Source organism: Ovis canadensis, chromosome 2 (genome assembly GCF_042477335.2).
Source record: "Ovis canadensis isolate MfBH-ARS-UI-01 breed Bighorn chromosome 2, ARS-UI_OviCan_v2, whole genome shotgun sequence".
NCBI lineage: Eukaryota > Metazoa > Chordata > Mammalia > Artiodactyla > Bovidae > Ovis > Ovis canadensis.
Genome location: NC_091246.1, coordinates 61,034,451 through 61,057,566, shown reverse-complemented (window position 1 = coordinate 61,057,566; position 23,116 = coordinate 61,034,451). Strand labels below are relative to the sequence as shown.

The 23,116-nt window shown below is 37.7% G+C and overlaps 1 protein-coding gene across 3 annotated transcripts in view; it reads left to right on the top strand.

Moving 5' to 3' along the window:
* The window catches only part of PCSK5 (proprotein convertase subtilisin/kexin type 5), a 503,732-nt gene that overhangs the window by 333,937 nt on the left and 146,679 nt on the right, over nucleotides 1-23,116 (top strand). For 2 of the 3 annotated variants that reach the window (XM_069576329.1, XM_069576328.1), the window contains exons 17-20: nucleotides 11,313-11,397; nucleotides 15,573-15,670; nucleotides 16,252-16,381; nucleotides 16,789-16,904. In XM_069576329.1, the coding sequence (XP_069432430.1) occupies nucleotides 11,313-11,397; nucleotides 15,573-15,670; nucleotides 16,252-16,381; nucleotides 16,789-16,904 (429 nt within the window). Of the gene's footprint in view, nucleotides 1-11,312; nucleotides 11,398-15,572; nucleotides 15,671-16,251; nucleotides 16,382-16,788; nucleotides 16,905-20,378; nucleotides 21,649-23,116 lie in introns of those variants that run through there. The other variant, XM_069576330.1, reaches the window with a different exon arrangement.

Sequence of the window (23,116 nt, the reverse complement as noted above, 5' to 3'; positions counted from 1 at the left end):
TACCCTTGCTCCTTAAGAAGTTTTTTGATTCAAACACAGGCAGCACTTCTCTATGAGGGAGATGGGGCTTTTGACTTACCTTTAGAGCAATGGGGAGGGGTTCCAGCTGTAGTTTTTATTTTCCCTCAAGTTTGGAACATGACCTGCATGGGCAAAGGAGAAAAAGAATGCGGAGCAGACCTAAGGGATCAGAAGTGAGTAGTATTCCTTGAAGAAAAAATTCAACATTCTGTCAAGAAGGCTGAACCTTGGAAAAGATGCCCAGCCCCAAGGAGTGGGGCTCTTCTCCCATCATGTGCCCTGGGGGGCACACCTGAGCCACCACCACTGCCAAGAACCCCAGGACCAGGCACACCCTATATCAAGAGGATGATGACCAGCACACACTGAGGAAAGAGGCAACGGGCATCAGTACTAAAGCAGCCCTTGCACCAAATATGTTAAACCCACACAAGCTACACATGAACTCCTCCACATATAAACAGCCCTCCAAGACCACGATAGGTAATTCTTTTTCCTAAACTCACAAGGTAAGAGGAGTAAAATGAAGAAGAGAGGAACTACTCTGAGTTAAAAGACCAAGAGAATTCCCCTGAAAGAACAATGAAACAGACCTTTTCAGCCTAATAGACACCAATTTTTGAAAGGAGATAATGAAAATACTGAAGGAATTAAGAAAGGCTATTGACAGAAATGCAGAATACTGTAAAAAGGAACTAGGAACTATAAAGAAAAATTAGAAAAACTCATTTACAGAGATGAAAGCTGAGCTAATGGCAATGAACAGCAGAATGAACATTAAACAAGAATGAATAAGTGATCTGGAAGACTGGATTATTTCCATCATCCTATCAGGACAGCGGACAGAAAGCCAAATGGAAAAAAACAACTAGAAACAATATAAGAGATGTATGGGATAGTATAAAACATGCCAATGTACACATGATAGGGATTCCAGAAAGGGGAGAAAAAGAAAAGGGGATAGAAAATGCATTTTAAGAAATTATGGCAGAAAACTTCCCAAACCTAAAGGAAACAGGTAACAAGGTACAGGAAGCACAGAGAGTTCGAAATACGATAAACCCAAACGGATCTATACCTAGACATAATAAAAATGGCAAAAGTTAAAGAGAGGATTCTAAAAGCAACAAGAGAAAAACAGAGCTAATGACAAGAAAACCCCCATAAGGCTATCAGCTCATTTCTCTACAGAAATGTTACAGGCCAGGAGGGAGTGGCAAGATATAGTCAAAGTCCTGAAAGGGAAAAACCTGCAACCTAGGACACTCTACCCAGCAAGATCACCATTTAGAATAGAGAGATAAAGAATTTCTCAGATAAAAATCAAAAGAATACAACAATACTAAACCTATTCTAGGACTTCCCTGGTAGCTCAGACAGTAAAGTATCTGCCTACAATGCAGGAGACCCGGTTTCAATCCCTGGGTGGGGAAGATCCCCTGGAGAAAGAAATGGCAACCCACTCCAGTATTCTTGCCTGGAAAATCCCATGGACGGAGAAGCCTGGTAGGCTTCAGTCCGTGGGGTCACAAAGAGTCGGACATGAATGAGTGACTTCACTTTCTTTCAAACCTATGCTAAAGGAAATATTAAGGTCTTCTCCAAATAGAAAAGAAATAATCTATAGGTAAGAGAAAAATCACAGCTGGAAAGTAAAGTGATAGTTCCCTAGTCGTGTCTGACTCTTTGTGATCCCATGGACTATACAGTCCATGGAATTCTCTAGGCCAGAATACTTTAGTGGGTAGCCTTTCCCTTCTCCAGGAGACCAGGAACCCAGGTCTCCTGCATTCCAGGTGGATTTTTTACCAGCTGAGCCACCAGGGAAGCCCATGAATACTGGAGTGGGTAGCCTATCCCTTCTCCAGCAGAGCTTTCCAACCCAGGAATCAAGCCAGGGTTTCCTGCATTGCAGGTGGATTCTTTATCAACTGAGCTATCAGGAAAAAAACCAGGGCTGCCATTTTGCACACACACTGATAAGCCAGTACATAGATTTAAAATTAAATCAAAAAATTTCTATGAAAGTAATGACAATTACAATGAATAGCAAAGGATGAACATGAACGTTTTGCTGAAAGTTTTACCTCATTTTCAGTTCGAAGGATTAGTTAACAAAAGCAACCACTCATTGCACACCCAATGAACAATTTTAATATATTTTAATAGAAGATTATTTGACTTAGTTTCAATTATATAGTCATTAAAATAAAAGAAATAAAAGCAATATAGAGAAGTAACAACATACATTATCTCCAAATTGGGCCGACAACCTACATCTAGACTTGAATAGTGCCTTAAAGTCCTGAATGACAGCAATCTGGAGTCCCAGTTGGGAAACGGTCCCAGGAAGTGTATACACTCCATGGGTTAAGACTTGAAATTGCAGTTTGGGGAGCTCCTGCTTATAATCCCAGGCCAAAAACTGATATAGTCATCACTTTGTATGCAAAACAGCAGCCCTGGTTTTTTCCTTTAACTTTTACAATGCTATTTGTTTCTCCTTGTGAGTCATAAGACTTCTTAGACCTTGGAGAGAGGAGGAGGCTGGCCAGGCCCTCAAGGGCTTAAGAAAATTTTAAGACCCACTAAACTTTCCTATGTAACGTGCCCCTTAACTTTCCAGCAACAAGTGGTGTACTTATACGCAGGCACATAGTCCTGGCAGGGTCAGAAGTCAGAGACCTGCTCTCCTGCTTCTGAAGCCTGAACAAGACTACCTCTATTTTAATTTCACTAACAATGAAGATATAAAAGAGGACATCAAAGTTATAAAATGTGGAGAAGAGTAAGAATGTGTAGATTTTTTACTTCTAGAATGTGTTTGAGCCTATATGACTACCAGTCTAAGGCAAGTAGATATAGGAAGGGGTTAACATAATTGAAAAACAGGATAACCACAAATCAAAAACATACAATAGATTCACAGAAACCAAAGAGAAGAGAACATTAAGTATAATACAAAAGAAAAACCACAACAACAAACAAAGTGACAAAGAAGAAATTTAAAATCAATGAGAAAGCAAGATTTAAAATGGCAATAAATACATATCTATCAATAATTACCTTAAATGTCAATGGTCTAAATTCTCTAATCAAAATACACAGAGTGGCAACTTGATTTAAAAAATACGAGAGACTACAATATGCTGCTTATAAGAGACCCATTTTTAGGGCAAAAGACACACAAAGATTGAAAGTGAGGGGATGGAAAAAGATATTTCATGCAGATGCAAATGAAAAGAAAGCAGGGGTCATAATACTCTTATTAGATGAAATAAACTTTAAAACAAAGGCCACAAAGAAAAATAAAAAAGGATACTATATACACCACAACAAATTAAAGAATAAAAACCATATGATCATCTCAATAGATGCAGAAACAGCTTCTGACAAAATTCAACATCCATTTATGATAAAAATTCTCCAGGAAGTAAGCATTGAGAGAATATATGTCAACATAATAAAGGCCATATGTGACAGACCTACAGCTAACATCATACTCAACAGTGAAAAGCTGAAAGCATTTTCCCTTAGATCAGGAACAAGACAAGCAGGTCCACTTTTATTCAACATAGTTTTGGAAGTCCTAGCCATGGCAATCAGAAAAGAAACATAGGTAAAAGAAATGGAAAAGAAATAAAACTGTCACTGTTTGCAAATGACATGATACTATACATAGAAAATCCTAAAGATGCTACCAGAAAACCACTGGAACTCATCAATAAATTCAGGACGTTGCAGGATACAGAATTAGTACACAGAGATTTGTTACATTTCTATACATTAACAACAAAAATCAGAAAGTAAAATTAAGAAAACAATCCTATTTACCATCATATCAAAAACAATAAAATACCTAGGAGTAAACCTAAGGAAAGTATGCTATAAACTATAAGACACTGATGAAAGAAATCAAAGATGACAAACATTGAAATATACCATGTTCTTGGATTGGAAGAATCAATATTGTCAAAATGACTGTACTACCCAAGGCAAGCTACAGATTCGATCAAATTACCAATGGCATTTTGCACAGAACTAGAACAACAACAAAAAAAAAAATCATAAGATTTGTTTAGAAATACAGAAGACCCTGAACAGCCAAAGCAATCTTGAGAAAGGAAATCGGAGCTGGAGGAATCAGGCTTCTTGACTTAAGACTATATAACAAATCTATAGTCATCAAAACAGTGTAATACTGACACAAAAAGAGAAATATAGATCAATGGAAGAGGATAAAAAGCCCAGAAATAAACCCACATACCTATGGCCAATTAATCTACAACAAAGGAGGCAAGACTGCACAATGGACAAAAGATTTGTCAATAAATGGTGCTGGGAATACACCATACACAAAAATAAAACTCAAAATGGATTAAAGACCTAAATGTAAGACTGAGTACTATTAATATAAAACTCTTAGAAGAAAACACAGGCAGAACATTCTTGGGACATAAATCACTGCAATATCTTTTCTGATCCATCTCCCAGATGGAAGTAAAAACCAACAAATGTTACCTAATTAAACTCAAAAGTGCTTGCACAGTGAAGGAAACCTAAACAAAATGAAAAGACAGCTCACAGAATGGTAAAAAAAAAATTTAAAAATGCAACCAAAAAGGGATTAGTCTCCAAAATTTACAAATGGGCAGGAGACCTAAGTAAACACTCCTCCAAAGAAGATATACAGATGGCCAAGGAGCACATAAAAAGATGTTAAACATCACTATTAGAGAGATACAAATCAAGATTACAAAGACATATCACCTCACACCAGTCAGAATGGCCATGAGCAAAAAAATCTATAGACAATAAATGCTGCAGAGGGTGTGGAAAAAGAGAACTCTCCTACATTGTTGGTGGGAATGTAAATTGTTAGAGCCTCTATGGAGAAGAGAATGGCAGTTCCTTTTAAAACTAAAAATACAGCTACCATATGATCCAGCAACCCTACTCTTGTGCATATATTCACAGAAAAACATGGTTTGAGAGAGTACATGCACCCCAGTGTTCACTGCAGTACTGTTTACAATAACCAAGATATGGAAGAAACCTAAATGTCAATCAAAAGATGAGAGGATAGAGATGTGCTACATATAAACAATGGAATATCCCTTAGTCATTTAAAGGAATGAAATAATACAATTTGCACCAACATGGATAGGCCTGGAGATTATCATACTAAGTGAAGCAATACAGAGACAAATATCATATGATATCATTCATATGCAGAATCTAGAAGAAATGATACAAATGAATTTATTTACACAACATAAACAGACTCACAGACTTAGAGAATGAATGTATGGTTACCAGCGGGAAGGATGAAGGCCAGAGATATATTGGGAGTTTGGGATTGACATGTACATACTACCATATTTAAAATAGATAATCAACAAGCACAGGGAACTCTGCTCAATATTCTGTAATAACCTAAATAGGAAAAGAACTTGAAAAAGAATAGATACATGTACATGTATAACTGAATCACTTTGTTGTGCACCTGAAACACATTATTAACCAACTTCAATATTGTGCTCCAAAATAAGATAAATTTTTTAAAAAGCTTCCTTACCATTTAAAAAAAAAAAAAAAACAAGAAAAATCTCACATACACACTTTCATCTACCACTTAATAAAATTAGAAAAAGAAGAATAGGTACTTCCCTGGTGGCGCTGTGGATGGGAGTCCCCCTGCCAATGCAGAGGACACAGGTTTGATTCCTGGGTCAGATGGATTCCACAGGCCGTGGAGCAACTAGGCCCATGCACCACAACTACTGAGCCCATGTGCTGCAGCTGCGGCTGAATCCCATGTGCCTAGAGTCTACGTTCTGCAACAAGAGACGCTCCACAATGAGAAACCTGCGCACCACGATAAAGAGTAGCATCCACTTACTGCAACTAGAGAAAGCCCACACAAAGCAACAAAGACCCAGCACAGCCAAAAATATTTTTTTTAAGAAAAAGAACAAACAAAATCTAAAGTCAGCAAAGGAAGGAAATAATAAAGATCAGAGAAGAAATAAAAGATTTTTTTAAAAAAAATAGAAAAAAGTCAATAAAACCAAGACCTGGTTCTTTGAAAGAATAAACAGGATTGACAAACCTCAGACCAGGCTCATCAAAAAGAAAAGAGAGATAACCCAAATAAACAAAATAAATGAAAAAGGAAACATAACAACTGATACAGAAATTCCAAAAACCATAAGGGAGTGCTATGAACACTTATATGCCAACAAATTTGACAATCCAAAGAAGTGGACACATTTCTGGAAACAAACATCCTACTAAAATTGAATAAAATAGAAAGATAATTTGAAAATACCAATCACTAGAACCGAAATAGAATCTAATTTAAAAACTCTCAACAATGTATGACGACTAATGGAAGGATGGGGGGAGTGGGATGAATTAGGAGATTGGGATTAACATATATATGCTGCTATGTATAAAATAAATAACTAATGAGTACTTACTGCATACCACAGGGACCTAAATGGGAAGGAAATTCAAAAAGAGGGGATATATGCATACGTATAGCTGATTCACTTTGCTGTATAGCAGAAACTAACACTACATTGTAAAGCAACTATACTCTAATAAAAATTAATTTTAAAAAATTGAGTAACCACTGGAGTAAAAAAATAAAATACCTCTCTACAAACAAAAGTCTAGAACCAGATGACTTTACAGGTGAATTCTACCAAACATACAAAGAGGAACTTATACTGATCCTTCTCAAGCTCTTCTAGAAAACTGAAGAGCAGAGAACACTCTCAAAGCCATTCTTTGAAGCTATCACCTTGATACCAAAACCAGACAAAGACACCACCAGAAAAGAAATTTATAAACCAGTATCTTTGATGAATATAGATGCAAAAATTCTCAACAAAATATTAGCAACTGAATGTAACAACACATAAAAAAGACCATACACCACGACCAGTGGGATTCATCTGAAGTTCACAAGGATGGTTCCACATATGCAAATCAATGTGTGATATACCAAATAAACAAAAGACAAAAAACACACGATCATCTGAATAGATGCAGAAAAAGCATCTCACAAAATTCAACATCCATTCATGATAAAAACCCTTACCAAAGTGGGTACAGAGAGAACATATTTCAACATAATAAAAGCTACTTAATGACAAACCCAAAGCCAATATAATACTCGATGGTAAAAAGCTGAAGCCTTCCTGCTAAATTCAGGTACAAGACAAGGATGCCTACTCTTACCTTTTCTAGTCAACATACTAGGAAGTCCTAGTCACAGCAATGACACAAGAAATAAAAGGCATTCAAATTGGAAAGAAAGAGGTAAAATGCAGATGATGATACTAGACATATATAAAACCCTGAAGACTTCACACAAAAACTACTAGAACTGATGAATGAATTCAGCAAGGTAGCAGGACATAAGATTAACATACAGAAACCAGTTGCACTTCTTTATACCAAAAATGAAATAAGAAAGAGAATGTAAAAAAAAAAGAAAAACTTTTAAAAATTTCACCCCCAAAATAAAAGACTTAGGATTAAACCTGACCAAGGAGGTGAAAGACCTATTTGCTGAGAATTATAAAACATTAATAAAAGAAACCAAAGATGATTCAAAGAAATGAAAGATACCTCATGCTCTTGGGTTGGAATAATTAATATTGTTAAAATGGCCATACTTACCAAAGCAATCTATAGGTTTAATGTGATCCCTAAATTACCAAAAGGTCCAATACTTTGACCACCTGATGTGAACAGCTGACTCACTGGAAAAGACCCTGATGCTGGGAAAGATTGAGGGCAAAAGGAGAAGGGAGTGACAAAGGATGAGATGGTTGGATGGCATCATCGATTCAATGGACATGAGTTTGAGTAAACTCTGGGAGACAGTGAAGAACAGGAAAGCCTGGTGTGCTGCAGTCCATGGGGTCACATAGAGTCAGACATGACTGAGCTACTGAACAACAAATCAGGTTACCCATAACATTAGGTCTCCTGCATTGCAGACAGATTCTTTACCAACTGAGCTACCAGGGAAGCCCAGAACTAGAACAGACAATCCTAAAATTCATATGAAACCATAAAAGACCCAGAATTGCCAAAACAATCCTGAAGAAAAAGAACAAATCAAGAGGTATAACCCTCCAGACTTCAGACAATACTACAAAGCTACAGTAATCAAAACATGATATTGCCACCAAAACAGACATATGGATCAACAGAACAGAATAGAGATCCCAGAAATAAACCCACACACCTATCATCAATTAATCTTCAGAGGAGACACACATATTCAGTGGAATGAAACAATCTCTGCAGCAAGTGGTGCTGGGAAAGTTGGACAGCTGCATGTAAACCAATGAAGTTAGAATACACCATTACATCATACATAAAAATAAACACAAAACGGCTTGAAGACTCAAACATAAGATGTAATACCATAAAGCTCCTAGAAGAGAACACAGGCAAAATATTCTCCGATATAAATTATACCACTGTTTCCTTAGGCTCCCAAGACAAAAGAAATAAAAACAAAAATAAGCAGGACCTAATCAAATTTACAAGCTTTTGCACAGTGAAGGAAACCATAAACAAAATGAAAAAACAACCTACAGAATGGGAGAAAATACCTACAAATGATCCGACCAACAAGGGATTAATTTCCAAAATATACAAACAGCTTGTACTACTCAACAACAGCAACAAAAAAATCCAACTGAAAAATAGGCAAAAGACCTAAATACACATTTCTCCAAAGAAGAAATACAGATAGCCAATAGGCATATGAAAAGATGCTCAACATGGCTAGTTATTAGAGAAATGCAAGTCAAAACTACAGTGAGGTACACCTCACAATGGTCAGAATAACCATCATTAACAATTCTGCAAAAGCAATGCTGGAGACGATGTAGAGAAAAGAGAACCCACCTACACTGTTGGTAGGAATGTAAGTTGATGAGCCACTGTGGAAAACATTATAGAGGTTCCTTATAAAACTAAAAATACAACTATCATATGATCCAGCAATCCCACTCCTGGGCATATATCCGGACAAAAGTGTAATTCAAAAAGATACATATACCCCTATGTGAATAGCACTACTCACAACAGCAAAGGCATGGAAACAACCTAAATGTCCATTGACAGATGAATGGATAAAGAAGATATGGTGTGTATACACACGCACAGACACACACACACACAATGGACAGTTCTCAGCCATAGAAACAAATGAAATAATGCCATTTGTAGCAACATGAATGCATCTAAAGATTATCATACTAAGTGAAGTAAGTCAGAAAGAGAAAGATAAATACCATATTATAACACTTATATGTGGATTCTAAAATAAGACATAAATAACTTATTTATGAAACAAACAGAATCATGGACAAAGAGAACAGACTGGTGGTTGCCAAAGAGGAAGGGGCTGGAGAAGAGAGAGACTGAGAGTTTGAGGTTAGCAGATGTAAGCTTTTATGCACAGAATGGATAAACAACAAGGTCGTACTGTATAGCACACAGAACTATATTCAATATCTTATGATAAACCACAGTGGAAGAAGAAACTTCAAAAAGAATGTGTATAAAATGTATAATTGAATCACTATGTGTACAGCAGTAATAAACACTGTAAATCGACTATACTTTAAAAAGGTTTTAAAGGGATCAGAAACAAACAGAAACAGTATTCCTTGAGGAAAAAAAAAAATCAAAATTCTATCAAGAAGACTGAGCCTTAGAAAAGAAATCTAGGTGGTACCTGATAGGAAAAGGATAACTGAGACAATCAGTTCTTTTGCCAGAGCCTGGAAGGTAGATAATTAAAGAAGGCTATTTAAACTATTACTTCACTGATACACCTGAAGAAGGGAAAGGCTACCCATTCCAGTATCTGGCCTAGAGAATTCCATGGACTGCATAGTCCATGGGGTTGCAGATAGTCACAGATGATTGAGCAATTTTCAGTTCACTCACTGATACAAGTGGTCTGTGCATTTCTGTCCTTCGAGGCAATTGCCTTTTGTTTTAATTTCCTCCTTTAATAAGTCCATTTACATATAGCATAGTGATATGTATGTGACTAGCAATAATTACTGCCAACATATCTACAGTTCCCTTGAATAAGGTCATTAACTCCTCAAGAGCAGTTCAGTGGTAGTCATCATTGTAATATTCAGTTAACAAATGAGCAGAGATTGTGAACTTGTCCACCAGAAATGCTAAGAGCAGAATGCCACTCTAGGTCCTCTGGCTTCAGGTCCTATGCCATGTCCAGCATTCTCGATGACCCTATGATGGGGAGGTCACAGACGGTGAAGATCTTTGTATTTCATGCCGAGGAGCTCAGAATTCTACTAGACCTCTAGGAGGTCCTTAGAGGGATCCAATGAAGCAGTGCTTCCCTGTGGAACCCTGAAGAACACCAGTGTTTAAAGAGCAGACAGAGAAGCCTATGGACAAAGCCTCATTCAGTTCTATATATACCTGAAGTTAGGACCCACTGGCATCTCAGAGAAGGGATCAAAGTCTCCAGAAAAATTTCACCTGAGGTAAAAGGCCTTACTTACTTTAACATCACCATTTTCCACTACAGGATAATAACGCACTTGCCATCCCCCCTCAAAACTCCCCCCACCTCAGTGTTTGGTATTAAACAAGAAAGCCAGTATTTACAGTGTATTTGTTCATTCAAATATGTTTTTGTTCTCCAGAAATGTAAGTGCTGTCTGAAATATAGTAACATTTATATTGATTCCACAGCTTCTATAAACTTTAAAACAATAAAACAATGCAAGCAATAATCAACCCTTACCTGGCAATCTTAGAAGTCGTTCATCGGAGTAGTCATTAAAGCTGTGAGCATGCGGTCTACCGTTCCATGCTTCAGCTGCTAGTGTTGCCTCTCTGTACTTACTAGTGATGTGCCCCAGCTTCATTAGTGAGATTTTCACTGTTGGAAGTTAGGAAACTCTGCTTGGGAAAGAGAATAGGAAGAAGAAAAAAACCAATAAACTATTTAAGAATTAAGTGGGCTGTAGCTTTCTTGACTACAAACTGGTAGATATTACTAAGGTATTTCCCAATGCTATATATTCCTACCTGTATTTGATTTGCTGAGAAGTGATAGGAAATGTTGAGTCTGGGGCTCTTCCTACAATTTCCTCCTACTCAAGGCCATGTATACTATAGCATACATTAGCAAACATTAGAACATATGCTTTTATGAAATCCAGCTGACCAACTGATTTATAACCTTGTTCTTTTTTTTTTTTTAACAGAGAAAAATCTTTGCCGGAAGTGCAATGAAAACTGCAAGTCATGTACTGAATCTGACAACTGTACAGAATGCAGGGAGGGGTTAAGGTAAGAGAGTTAAAGATTTCACCAAGTAACATAGCCCAAAGACTTCTCAATAAAATTGAAAGAAAAAAAGTAAATAGGTACCTCTCTTATAAGTCACCCTTGGTTTGACTCCCCTTCAGACACTTGATTGCTATTTGCATTATCTCTATCATTTTATGTAAAAAATTGGATGCTACTTTGGCTTCGGACGGTTTATAAGCCAAATAAAATTCTCTTTAGAAAAGATGGCTCAACTACAAGTAAATAAATGGCCATTTGAGAGGCTTTCTTTGGGCTTTTTGGCCGGCAGTGTATCAGTCAAGGATTACTGCGTAGGTAACATCAATGAACTATATTTAATCCCCCTGATTCATTCCTTTGATGGTCGAAACTATTCCCTTATCTTTATTATTTCTCTCCATATAGCCAATCATTGTCTTATCTTAAGCACCTCAGGCTGGTTCCATTATGCTGTGGTTTGCACATAGATTTAATACCAGGGGATGTCATCCTTGAATGGATGAGACTTACTCATTACTAAAGTCAGACAGTTGATAGATTCTTTGAGAGAATAACACCCAGATCAAGTGAAGTAGGTATTCTTTATATCCTTAGAGAAGGTCAGATCATCCCATGCTGAGTGAGGGGCTGGACTCTGGCTTTATTACATAAAGCTAGAATTCTGCTCCATTCCATCCCTTTTAAGAGTTCCCTGATGGCTCAGAGGGTAAAGCATCTGTCTGCAATGCAGGAGACCTGGGTTCAATCCCTGGGCTGGGAAGATCCCCTGGAGAAGGAAAAGGCAACCTACTCCAGTATTCTTGGAGAATCCCTGGATGGAGGAGCCTCATAGGCTACAGTCCACCAGGTTGCAAAGAGTCGGACACAACTGAGCAACTTCACTTAGTACCTCTATTTCCACTTTTGATCAAAGGCAAAATAATCAGGGTCCAGGCATTCTAGGCAGGCAATCCTTTACATTAATTAATAGGGGAATGTCATTTTTATTTCAATTAATTGATTATTTGTGGCTTTCTTTTTTTCCCCCATAAATGCATTCAGTGTCCATTTGTTTTGCACCTTTCATCTCAAGACTTCAGTTTTGATAATTATCAGTCTAGTCAGCATCCTACTACTTTTTGGAGAAGGAGCAGACTGTTATAATTTTTAAAAAGGGAAGATAAATGTGGGCTTAATCTTTCTCTGCCATTTGTTAGCTGTGTGATCTTGGTCAAGTTTGTTCACTCCTCTGAGCTTCAGTTTTCTCATCTATAAAAGGGTGATACTAACCTCAAAATTGCTGGATTATGGTAAGGATTAATTGTGATAACATCTATAAAGCACTTATTCCAATATCTGACACTGAATTGGCCCATGAAAAATAAAAGCTCAAGATTATTTTCTATATTGCTTAGAGAACATTTTATAGAGTAAAAAATGTGAAATGAGAGCCATATATATTAATTTTAAATACGTAAGTAGCCACATTAAAAGGAGTAAAAAGATACAGGTGAAATTTATTTTAATGAAATCTTTAACCAAATATATCCAAAATATTATTTCAACATGTAATCAATATAAGACAATATGAAAGATAATCAGTGAGATATTCTATATTTTGTTTGTAGTGCACAGTCTTCAAAAGCTGGTGTATATTTCACCCTTAAAGCATATCTCAATTAACACAGTAATTTGGGGGGAAATACTTGATCTGTATATAGATTTTATAAAACTTTAGTTGAAGTAGATTTTAGATAGCCAAGTTGTTCTGCACTTATTTAAATGTTTTCTGATAACTGAATCAAGTGCCAATTTGTAAGATTTAGAGTGAAATGAACGAAAATAAAATGTTAAATTCTGTGCCTTGGCCACCCTAGCCACATTTCAAGTGCTCTCAAGCCCACAGGTGCTAGAGCATATGGGACAGCACACATCTAACTCAGCTGGCTCACCCCAGCATGAACCCAGTACCAGGTTTGCTTACCGCGCCACCCCTGGAGTTTGGAAGTGGCAGAGTGCATCACGGTTCCCAGGTGCTCTGCTGCACGCCCCACTTAGCGCACTCCCTCCTCACACACTGCACCCTCTGTCTACAGCTGAGCAAGTACCAACCTCGGAAGTAATTTCCTTCGTTAGAAAAACAAGGCAGCTTCAAAAAAAAAAAAAAAAAACCTTTGATAAGTTTATCAGTGGTCCTATCTCCTCCCACAAACGGATTCATTTGATGCACTGTCCCCTTTTTCCAGCTCTACCAAAAAGAAAGGGATTTTCTTTTATTGGCTTTTTAAATGACACCTCTCTGGCCAGAAGAGAAGATCTATGAATGAAATACACTTTCTGTCTTCTTGAGGCTCCCTGTGTTTTTCTTAGGGGCTTCTAGGGTTGACCATTGTGCCTCAAAATACCTGTAAATTTTTAAATAGTGGCTAAGCAAACAACCTAGATAGCATATTCAAAAGCAGAGACATTACTTTGCCGACTAAGGTCCGTCTAGAAGGCTATGGTTTTTCCAGTAGTCATGTATGGATGTGAGAGTTGGACTGTGAAGAAGGCTGAGCACTGAAGAATTGATGCTTTTGAACTGTGGTGTTGGAGAAGAGTCTTGAGAGTCCCTGGGACAGCAAGGAGATCCAACCAGTCCATTCGGAAGGAGATCAACCCAGGATTTCTTTGGAAGGAATGATGCTAAAGCTGAAACTCCAATCCTTTGGCCACCTCATGCAAAGAGTTGACTCATTGGAGAAGACTTTGATGCTGGGAGCGATTGGGGGCAGGAGGAGAAGGGGACGACTGAGGATGAGATGGCTGGATGGCATCACTGACTTGATGGACGTGACTCTGAGTGAACTCTGGGAGTTGGTGATGGACAGGGAGGCCTGGCGTGCTGCGATTCATGGGGCCGCAAAGAGTCGGACACAACTGAGCGACTGAACTGAACTGAACTGAAGCAAACAGAAAAATATCTATGCATAAAATACTAGAAGGATATGGATTAACATGTGAACAGGACTGTTTGGGATTATTTTTCATCTACTTTGGTTTTGTTCTTTCCAAATTACTTTAAAGAGAAAAATAAATATATAAAAATATTTATATACATATATTATAAAAAATAAAGGGAAAACTAAATGTTAGTTTTTAATAGTATGATCCATATACAAAGCATAGTCAAGTAACATGTGAATTGCAGCAATGTAGAGAAATGTGTTTTCTATAAGAACACAGAAAGCATTTGACCCTGTTGCTTAGATACCCATTTTCTAGAACTGTCTACTGGGTGACATGGGATTATGGTAATAGTCTCACTACTGAGTTATTCCATGAGTAATGTTTGTATATTAAATGCTATAAATTTTAGACATTTGTTTTTAAGAATCAATCTGTAGGCTATAAAAAACCTTAAAGGTGATTAAAAATTAGAAGAAAAAAAAACCACATTCCTCATTCAACATTCTAGCAACATATTAGGTAATGCCTAAGAGTGCTATTTAGAGAAAACATAGCACAGATAACCAAAAATACTAAATAATAATGTAACTAAGAAAAGTTGAGATGTTTGGTGAAGCAGCAATATAAATAAATAATTTTGCCAAATATTTCATTAGAGTTTAAAATTAATAAATGAAGCCATAGAAGCAAAAGTATGTTAGGATTCTCTTGTTTTGGTCCAAGAACTAAAATCAGAAGCACTTAAAATTTTAAAAAGGCTATTCCTGGGAGTTTGAGCTGAGGGTTGGGCAGGATAGTTGTACCCTTCTATTCAGGTGTAATTCATTTTGCCACGTACTCCTACAACATATACAGTTACAGGACAACATTTAAGTTTATTGTGGAGTAGGTCTAGGAGGTCTGGGATTGATAGGCATATTGTTAGGTAAGGTGACTGTTTTGGTCCATAAAATACTTTTAAAAACCTCCAGGTTGTAAAATGTTGAGTAAAGAAAAAATGTGTCAGCCAGCCTAATAATTAAGAGGAATGTCCTCCAAACTTGCAGCACATGTATAGGCTACAGACTTATTACAGGCACAGAGAAGCATTCTAGGCATCGGGAGGAGGAAAAAAGAGGGTACAGGAGCTATTTCTCCTGCTTTGAAGTTCTCCCAAGTCCACGGACCTCTGGGGGAAACTAATGTTTTGCATATGGCCTTGGGGAGTCATGACCTCTTTGCCTGACCACAGCCGTCTGTGTTTCCAGCCTGCAGGGGTCCCGGTGTGCCGTCACCTGTGAGGACGGATGGTACTTCAACGGCCAAGACTGTCAGCCCTGCCACCGCTTCTGCGCCACCTGTGCTGGTACCTCCTCCCCAGCTCTTATTTATTCCTCTAGCTCTGGTTTGGCTTTCATTTGTCTGTCTTTATCCATCAGTCATGCACACCCTCTTGGTATTTTTTTTTTAATTAGACTTACTTTTCTAGCTTTACTGAGGCATAACTGACAAACATTATATACTTTAAGATGTATGTGTGATATTTTGATATATATAATACAAGATAATTAACATATTCATCACCTCACATAGTTTGTGTGTGGTGAGAACACTTAAGATCAACTCTCTTAGCTGAATTGAGTATACAATACAGTATTAACTATAGTTACCATGGCATACGTTAGATTTCCAGAACTTATTCATCCTGCATAACTGAAACTGTACCTCCTTTGCCTTCAAAAGAGGTTTGCTGTTTTTTTGGCAAATGGGTTCAATCTAAAACTGAAGCCTTTTCCCCCCCAGAGAACATAAGGAAAAGTACAAATGTTACATTTCTCAAAATTGCAACCTATTAATGCCATTTTCACCAATTATGCAAAAAGCAGCCCGCTGTGCAACCTTTTCTGAGGCTTTGTTTCTGTTTCCTGCATTTGTCTTGCTTTTAAGGAGCCGGTGCTGATGGGTGTATTAACTGCACAGGGGGCTACTTCATGGAGGAGCGGAGATGCGTGCAGAGCTGTAGTATCAGCTACTACTTTGACCACTCTTTAGAAAATGGATACAAATCCTGCAAAAAGTAAGTGGATCCCCCCCCATTTAAGCTCCAGTGTTTGGCAACTGGAATCCTTATTTCACTGCCTTCATAAACAATATGAAACATATAATTACTAATGAAAAATAAGGTGCAAACATTTACACTTATCTGCAGCTTTAAAACCAGCTGATTTTTGTGTGTGTGCCTCAGGAGCACTTTAAAACCTCCAAAGTTGTATTTCTGTTTCAAGTGCATGCTCTCTCTTTAAAATCAGTCTACCTGCTAGGTTTTCTTTAATGTTGTCAATTAAAGCAATTCATTTAAGAAAATATTTTTGTGGCATCTTCAAAGGGAGAATTAAATTTAAGATGTTAAGAGATTGACAGTAAACACATCTTTTCCTGTGCCTGATGTGTGAAAGGATGATACATTGTACATTCTCCCCATAGATGTGACGCCAGCTGTTTGACGTGCAATGGTCCAGGGATCAAGAACTGTACGAGCTGTCCCAGTGGGTATCTCTTAGACTTAGGAATGTGTCAGATGGGGGCCATCTGCAAGGACGGTGAGTACAACTGCTTATTTTGAACTGAGAACCATGTGATCCTTCCATGTTAAGGTCTAATATATATTTCCACTTGAAAATATTAACTATCAGGCATGTCTCAGGTAAGACATGCTGATGTCTTGTTGGTGTTCCTTGAACTTATACCCTCAACGGGTTTAGTTTTCTGGTTGTTTTAACTGCAAAAAGAACTAAAGCATCCATTTACGAAGATGGCACTAGTTAATTTTTCTTAATTAGTAGACCTTGTTCTTGAAAACTTTAGAGCTTTGGGTTCAGAACAAAATTCAGCAGAAAGTAAAGAGAATTCCCATATATCCTCTGACCACACTGACCACACATACACACATACTCACTATCAGTATCCCTCACCAGAATGATGTTTGTTACAGTTGATGAACCAACACTGACAAATCATTGTCACCAAAATCTACAGTTTATATTAGAGTCCACTTTTGGTGTTCTATGAGTTTGGACAAATGTATAAAGACAAGTATCCACCACCGTATCCACCACAGCACCACACCACCACAAGTATCCATCATTCAGATCACCCTTCACTACCCTGAAAATCCTCCGTGCTCTGCCTATCCCTTCCTTCTTCCCTCCCCCTGGAAACCACTAATTTTTTTTCACTGTCATCATAGATTTGACTTTTCCAGAGTGGCATATAGTTGGAATCATACAAACACTAACTAGAAAAGGCTACATATTGTATTGTTTTCCAGTCTTCCATCATATGTACTTTTTGCTAGATTTTTAAAATACCACATAGAGTTTTGTACCTTGCTTTCTGCTCTAAGCATTAGATAAATGCTATGCTATACTTTTACAAAATCTTCAGAAACTTCACTTTTAATAACAGCTGAACAGTCTATCTTGTGGATAAGCCACAGTTTACTGCCACTCTCCTCTCATTTGGATTGTTTGTAATTGTGATATGTAAATAACAATCAAAAGGCATCTGAATCTTTTATTAAGCCATGCTGCTGCTGCTGCTGCTAAGTCGCTTCAGTCGTGTCCGACTCTGTGCGACCTCAGAGATGGCAGCCCACCAGGCTCCCCCGTCCCTGGGATTCTCCAGGCAAGAACACTGGAGTGGGTTGCCATTGCCTTCTCCAATGCATGAAAGTGAAAAGTGAAAGGGAAGTCGCTCAGTCGTGTCCGACTCTTTGCAACCCCATGGACTGCAGCCCACCAGGCTCCTCCGTCCATGGGATTTTCCAGGCAAGAGTACTGGAGTGGGGTGCCATTGCCTTCTCCGATTAAGCTGTGATAGATAGGCATTTATCTAATGATAAAACAGTTACAGATTGGTTCTAATGCTAATATTGGTCTATTTTTCTTTTCATTGCACCAGTAGTTCTCAAGCAAAAGGCCAGGACCCCACACCTTCCCCCAAGATTCATTTAAATTGGTCTTGGGGTAAAGCACTGATAGCTTTAGAAGCTTCTGAAGTGTTTTTAATGTGCAGCCATTCCCTCTGATAATTTGGCAAATGCCAAGTTCTCTCATTTTTTAGCTTCCGCCATTTCCCTATCCATGAAATGAATGAGTTTAAATTATTCCAGCCCCAATATTTTACAAGCTTTGACTCTAGATATAATTCGTGCAGAGAGGACTCTTAAATTTGTGCCTAGACTTTATGCACATGTGCATCTCAACAATGTAGAAATAAAATGTTTGAACCATCAACCATCATTGTTCTAAACATCTTGGACTGTTAGGGAAATAGGAAAATAAAAAACGATGCATTTGGAACAGTTTTCCCTGATAAAATCATTTCCCTGGGTTTAATCTTTGTGTTCCTTTGAATGGTTCCTCTTCTGGAAATTTCACAAGAGGCAGAAGAGTGCTGTGGCTGGGAGAATGTAGATTCAGAAGTCAGAATGCATCATTCTTATCTAAACTCCAGACCTTGGACAGGTTATGAGTTTTTTTGGGGCCTCACTGCCCTCATCTATAAAAATAAAAAGGATAATACTATTGCCCTCATATGGTTATCTGATAACTTCCCATTAGGAATCTCAAACAACAAAGATATCTGAGCATGTGATGGCACCAATAGGGAAATCATTTATGCTCTCATATCCACAGAGCGTCTAAGTGACTTTGCATCTTCATAGCTCTTCTAATGTCTGATTGACCTGGCAGGGGGAGGCAGACCTGCTCAGGCTCTGCATTCAGAGTTTTCATGGCCAGGGCTAATTCTCACCACACAACACTCAGGTAAGAAGACTGGGAGTGATAGCACCCCAGATACCATGTAAGTATTACTTTCTAGTTATCAGCCAGTGATCCTTACCCTCACGTTAAAAGCTGATCCCCCTCTATCTGAATATGATCAGAATTTTTCTTAGTTAGTAACTGAAAAACCAAGCAAGATTTTTAAGCCATTGACCCAAAAGATGCACTATGACTTGAAAGGTTCACCTTGTACTTGGTAACAGGCATTTAAAGGTTTATGATCTTTAACTGCTTTCCCTAAACCATGGTAAGCACGGGATCATTTATGCCAGTGGCACTTTGGTAAAAGTGGAGTGTCAGGATTGTGGGCAAAAGTGGAAAACGAAGAACCATGATTTGTGATGAGTCCCTTTTCAGGTAGGTTAAAGAATGAGATCATGGACGGCTCACTAGGCTTTTCAAATCACATGGCAATCACCATGTGCTGTTAGGGATGTGTTATTATTTTCTTTCAACTGTCATATTTCAGTGATTCTAAGACATACTTTTTTATTATATTTTAATAGCTCTGGAATCAGATGCATCTTATAATTCGTGGCAGCTTACAACTGCTTTGATCCACAGGTTGATGTGATGTAGCTGTCATCACCTGTGACTTAGTCACAGATCTATCTAGTCAACTGAGGCATATGATCACTCCTACTTATGTGGCATTTAATTGCACTTCAAAACGTTAACTATGTCTCAATTTTCAAAGGAAGGGTTATTACTTAAGCCCAGAAAAGAAAACAGCATGTTATGCAAATACTTTAATAAGCATAAAACAAATATGCTAATTGACAAAAGGTTATTGTGTCACCATTTAATAAGAATTTTTCTTGGCAGTACTTAAAAAAGTGGTGTATCTGAAATCCAGTGTCTTAGACTCAATGAAATATAGTATAAATGACTGTATATGCTCTTCTGTAGGTAATTCCAGAAAGAAGAATCCTCGCTTGTATTATTATTGATTTCTAATTTATTCTTTTTATAATCTTTTTTTCTTTTCATAAATGGATACCAATCACATTTACCGCTGGACTGCAAAACAATGCTTCTTGAAAAACAATGCTGTTGACTGAAATCACTCTGGGTGGACCAAATTTTCCTCCTGTTGACTGCTCCTGAATGATCCCTTCCAATCCCCCCAATCTGCCTCTCTGGCCAATCACAACCTTCTTCCATGTGTGTCCATCATGCTGCTCTCGTCCTCAACTTCCCCTGTCTCTTGCTGAATTCCTGGAAAAGCAACGGAAGAGTCCTGGGCGGAAGGAGGCTTCTGTATGCTAGTGAAAAAGAACAATCTGTGCCAACGGAAGGTTCTTCAACAACTGTGCTGCAAAACATGTACATTCCAAGGCTGAGCTGCCATCCTAGATTTCTTTGTTCCTGTAGACTTATAGATTACTCCATATTATTATTAAAAAGAAAAAAACAAGCAAAAAAAAAAAAAGCAAGCCACCTCTCTCTTTCTTGCTCTCTTTTTCTCTCTTGCTCCAATTTGTGCAGGGAGATGGTGAACTGTTTTGTCAGAACTTAAATGGAAAAAGAAATAAACCTACAACAAGCCTACCTTTTATAACTGGGTGTTTAGTGCTAAACAGCCAGAACCACAGAGACAGTATTGTATGACCAAAGCATCTGATGCCAAAATTTGACGTTAAAGTAATGATTTGATTTCCTGCCCTGTTTTTGAAGGTCCATTTTGTTTTTTGTTTTTCTTTTTTTTTTCCCCTTTTGCATTTACTTGCTTGCTTCCCCCTTTGAGACGCCTAAAAATCCCTTTCAAAAACATCACAAGAGCAGACGTAGATCAAAATGAAACAGAAAGCTCTTGCATTCATCATTTTTCATGCTTGAGTCCACTGTTGGGGGAAATGGCAGAAAACTGGACCTAAGGGCATTAAGAACATCCCACAGAGTTGTGTTCAGTGTCATTTGTCTTGGCTTTTCACAGCTGGCCATTGATACTTTCCACACATAATTTACTTCATGCATTATGTGCTGGTTTTGGCATTATGCCCACTTGATAAGTCTGCTCCACTGGTTTCATCAGATAGACTTGCTGCTACTGGCTTTTCCATGGTAGATTCGGTTATTTTACATACAGCTGGTCAAATGGGATTGCTCTGCATAGTCAAACTGGTGATGGACAGAATGCAAAGATTCACAGAATAGCTGAGACTGATCCAGCTCCCCCCAAATCCAGAGTGTTCACTTGTAAACCCTGCACATGCTCTTGGTGCTATTCAGCCATTACCCCATAGCATTTTTTTAAGGCCATCAGAAATTCCATGTATTGTAGGGGAAAGTGTTTTGGATATGATGAAGGAAATTTCTTCCTAGAGTCAAAAGTTTCTAAAAGGTCCTGTATTTTTTAAGAAATGGAATTTATTTAAATAATATTTAAGCCTGTGCCCAAGTTGGCGGGGTAACATTTTTCAATGGTGCTTATTAGAAGTGTTTTTTCATCTTATCATTTTAAGAAAATAAAACTGGAAATGGAATATGGGCAGCATGATTGTACCCTCCTGGTTCTGTTCCTTCCCCACTCCTCTGTCGCTCTATAACCATGCTGATACACCTGTCCACTGAATGTCAATGAGACCATCTGTTTTCCTGGAAATATACTCACTGGTTTTCTATGAGTCCCCAAACCCATCCTGGAATCTAGCAGACTGACTTTGTGAATACTCTTTGGATCAGTGGTCAGAAATGAGGAAGCTTGATAGATCTTTTTTTGAGTTTCTTTAAGAGAGCAGAGACTAATATCAAGTTTCTTCATGTTTCATATCAAAGCTCCATTGGTGACCTCATTTGCTTTCAGAGTGACCAGCCATCTTGTAGACTTTAGGCTTCGGACAGCCTCACTTCCAAGATGAGAGGAGGAATGATATCAATATAGGTTATCCTGGGAAATGGATGCTAACTAAGGTCCCCATCCAAGAAGCAAGCTAGTAAACAGGCCTAACTTGAAATTTTGTATTCCAAGACATCAAAGTTAACATTTAACCCAAGGTAAATAATGAGTACAAAGTCTAATGACCCTTTTAATAGCACTGCAGTGATCCTAAGTCATGTAATGATTCATATATAACTAGGGGATCAACTGATTTTGTTGGGTAATTTTTCCTCTTCATAACACTGCAGGCCTTTCTGACCTAAAGAAAGCAAGTTAGTGCTGGGTCTGGCATGTAGAGTCTTACATTTAAAGTCGTAGTCTCTTAAGTGGACAAAAGTAAGTGAGAGCCTGTCAAGTAGATGGTGAAACCAGATCTGCCTGCAGAAGAATCCATTTAACTGAACCCACCCATAATATTTGAGGCACAAAGTTACTATGAAGGGAAAAATAAAAATGATGTCTGTGTTCTTAGACAAATAACCATCAATCTGACAGTCAAAACCATTGGGGTCCACCAACATGTGTTCCATTTCTCACTGACCATGCAGACACACATTGTGGAAATACTGGTTTAACTACTAGTGGTTACTGCCTCGTTTATCCTCAGAATATTATTAACTAGAACATAATGCTTTCAAAGTTTAAGTTAATGTTATATATTATGTATAAATATATATATTCATAATGAGATATATGTAATGGATAGTACAAAGTTTGGAGACTTAACAAATACTCTAACCTAGAGCCAAAAGTCCTATTTTCTGTTTTCTTTTGTCTTTTCATTAGTGATCCATTGTTAAATCCAAATTCACTTTTACTGAAAAATACTGTACATGTGTAAAATGTTCAGTTGTTTTTTTGTAAAATATAGTAGAATGGTTGTAATTGATACTGGCCAAAATCAATGTTATTCCATATTTTATTTTTTCTATTAAATTAACCTAAGTTCCTGTTTATTTGATCTGTTCATAACCATGTGCAAACATCTCTGAAAGGGTGAGGTCATGAGAAACTTCTGTTTCCATACAGAAGCTGAATATGGAAGAAAGGGGGGTGAATGGAGCATATAAATAAGATTGGGAAG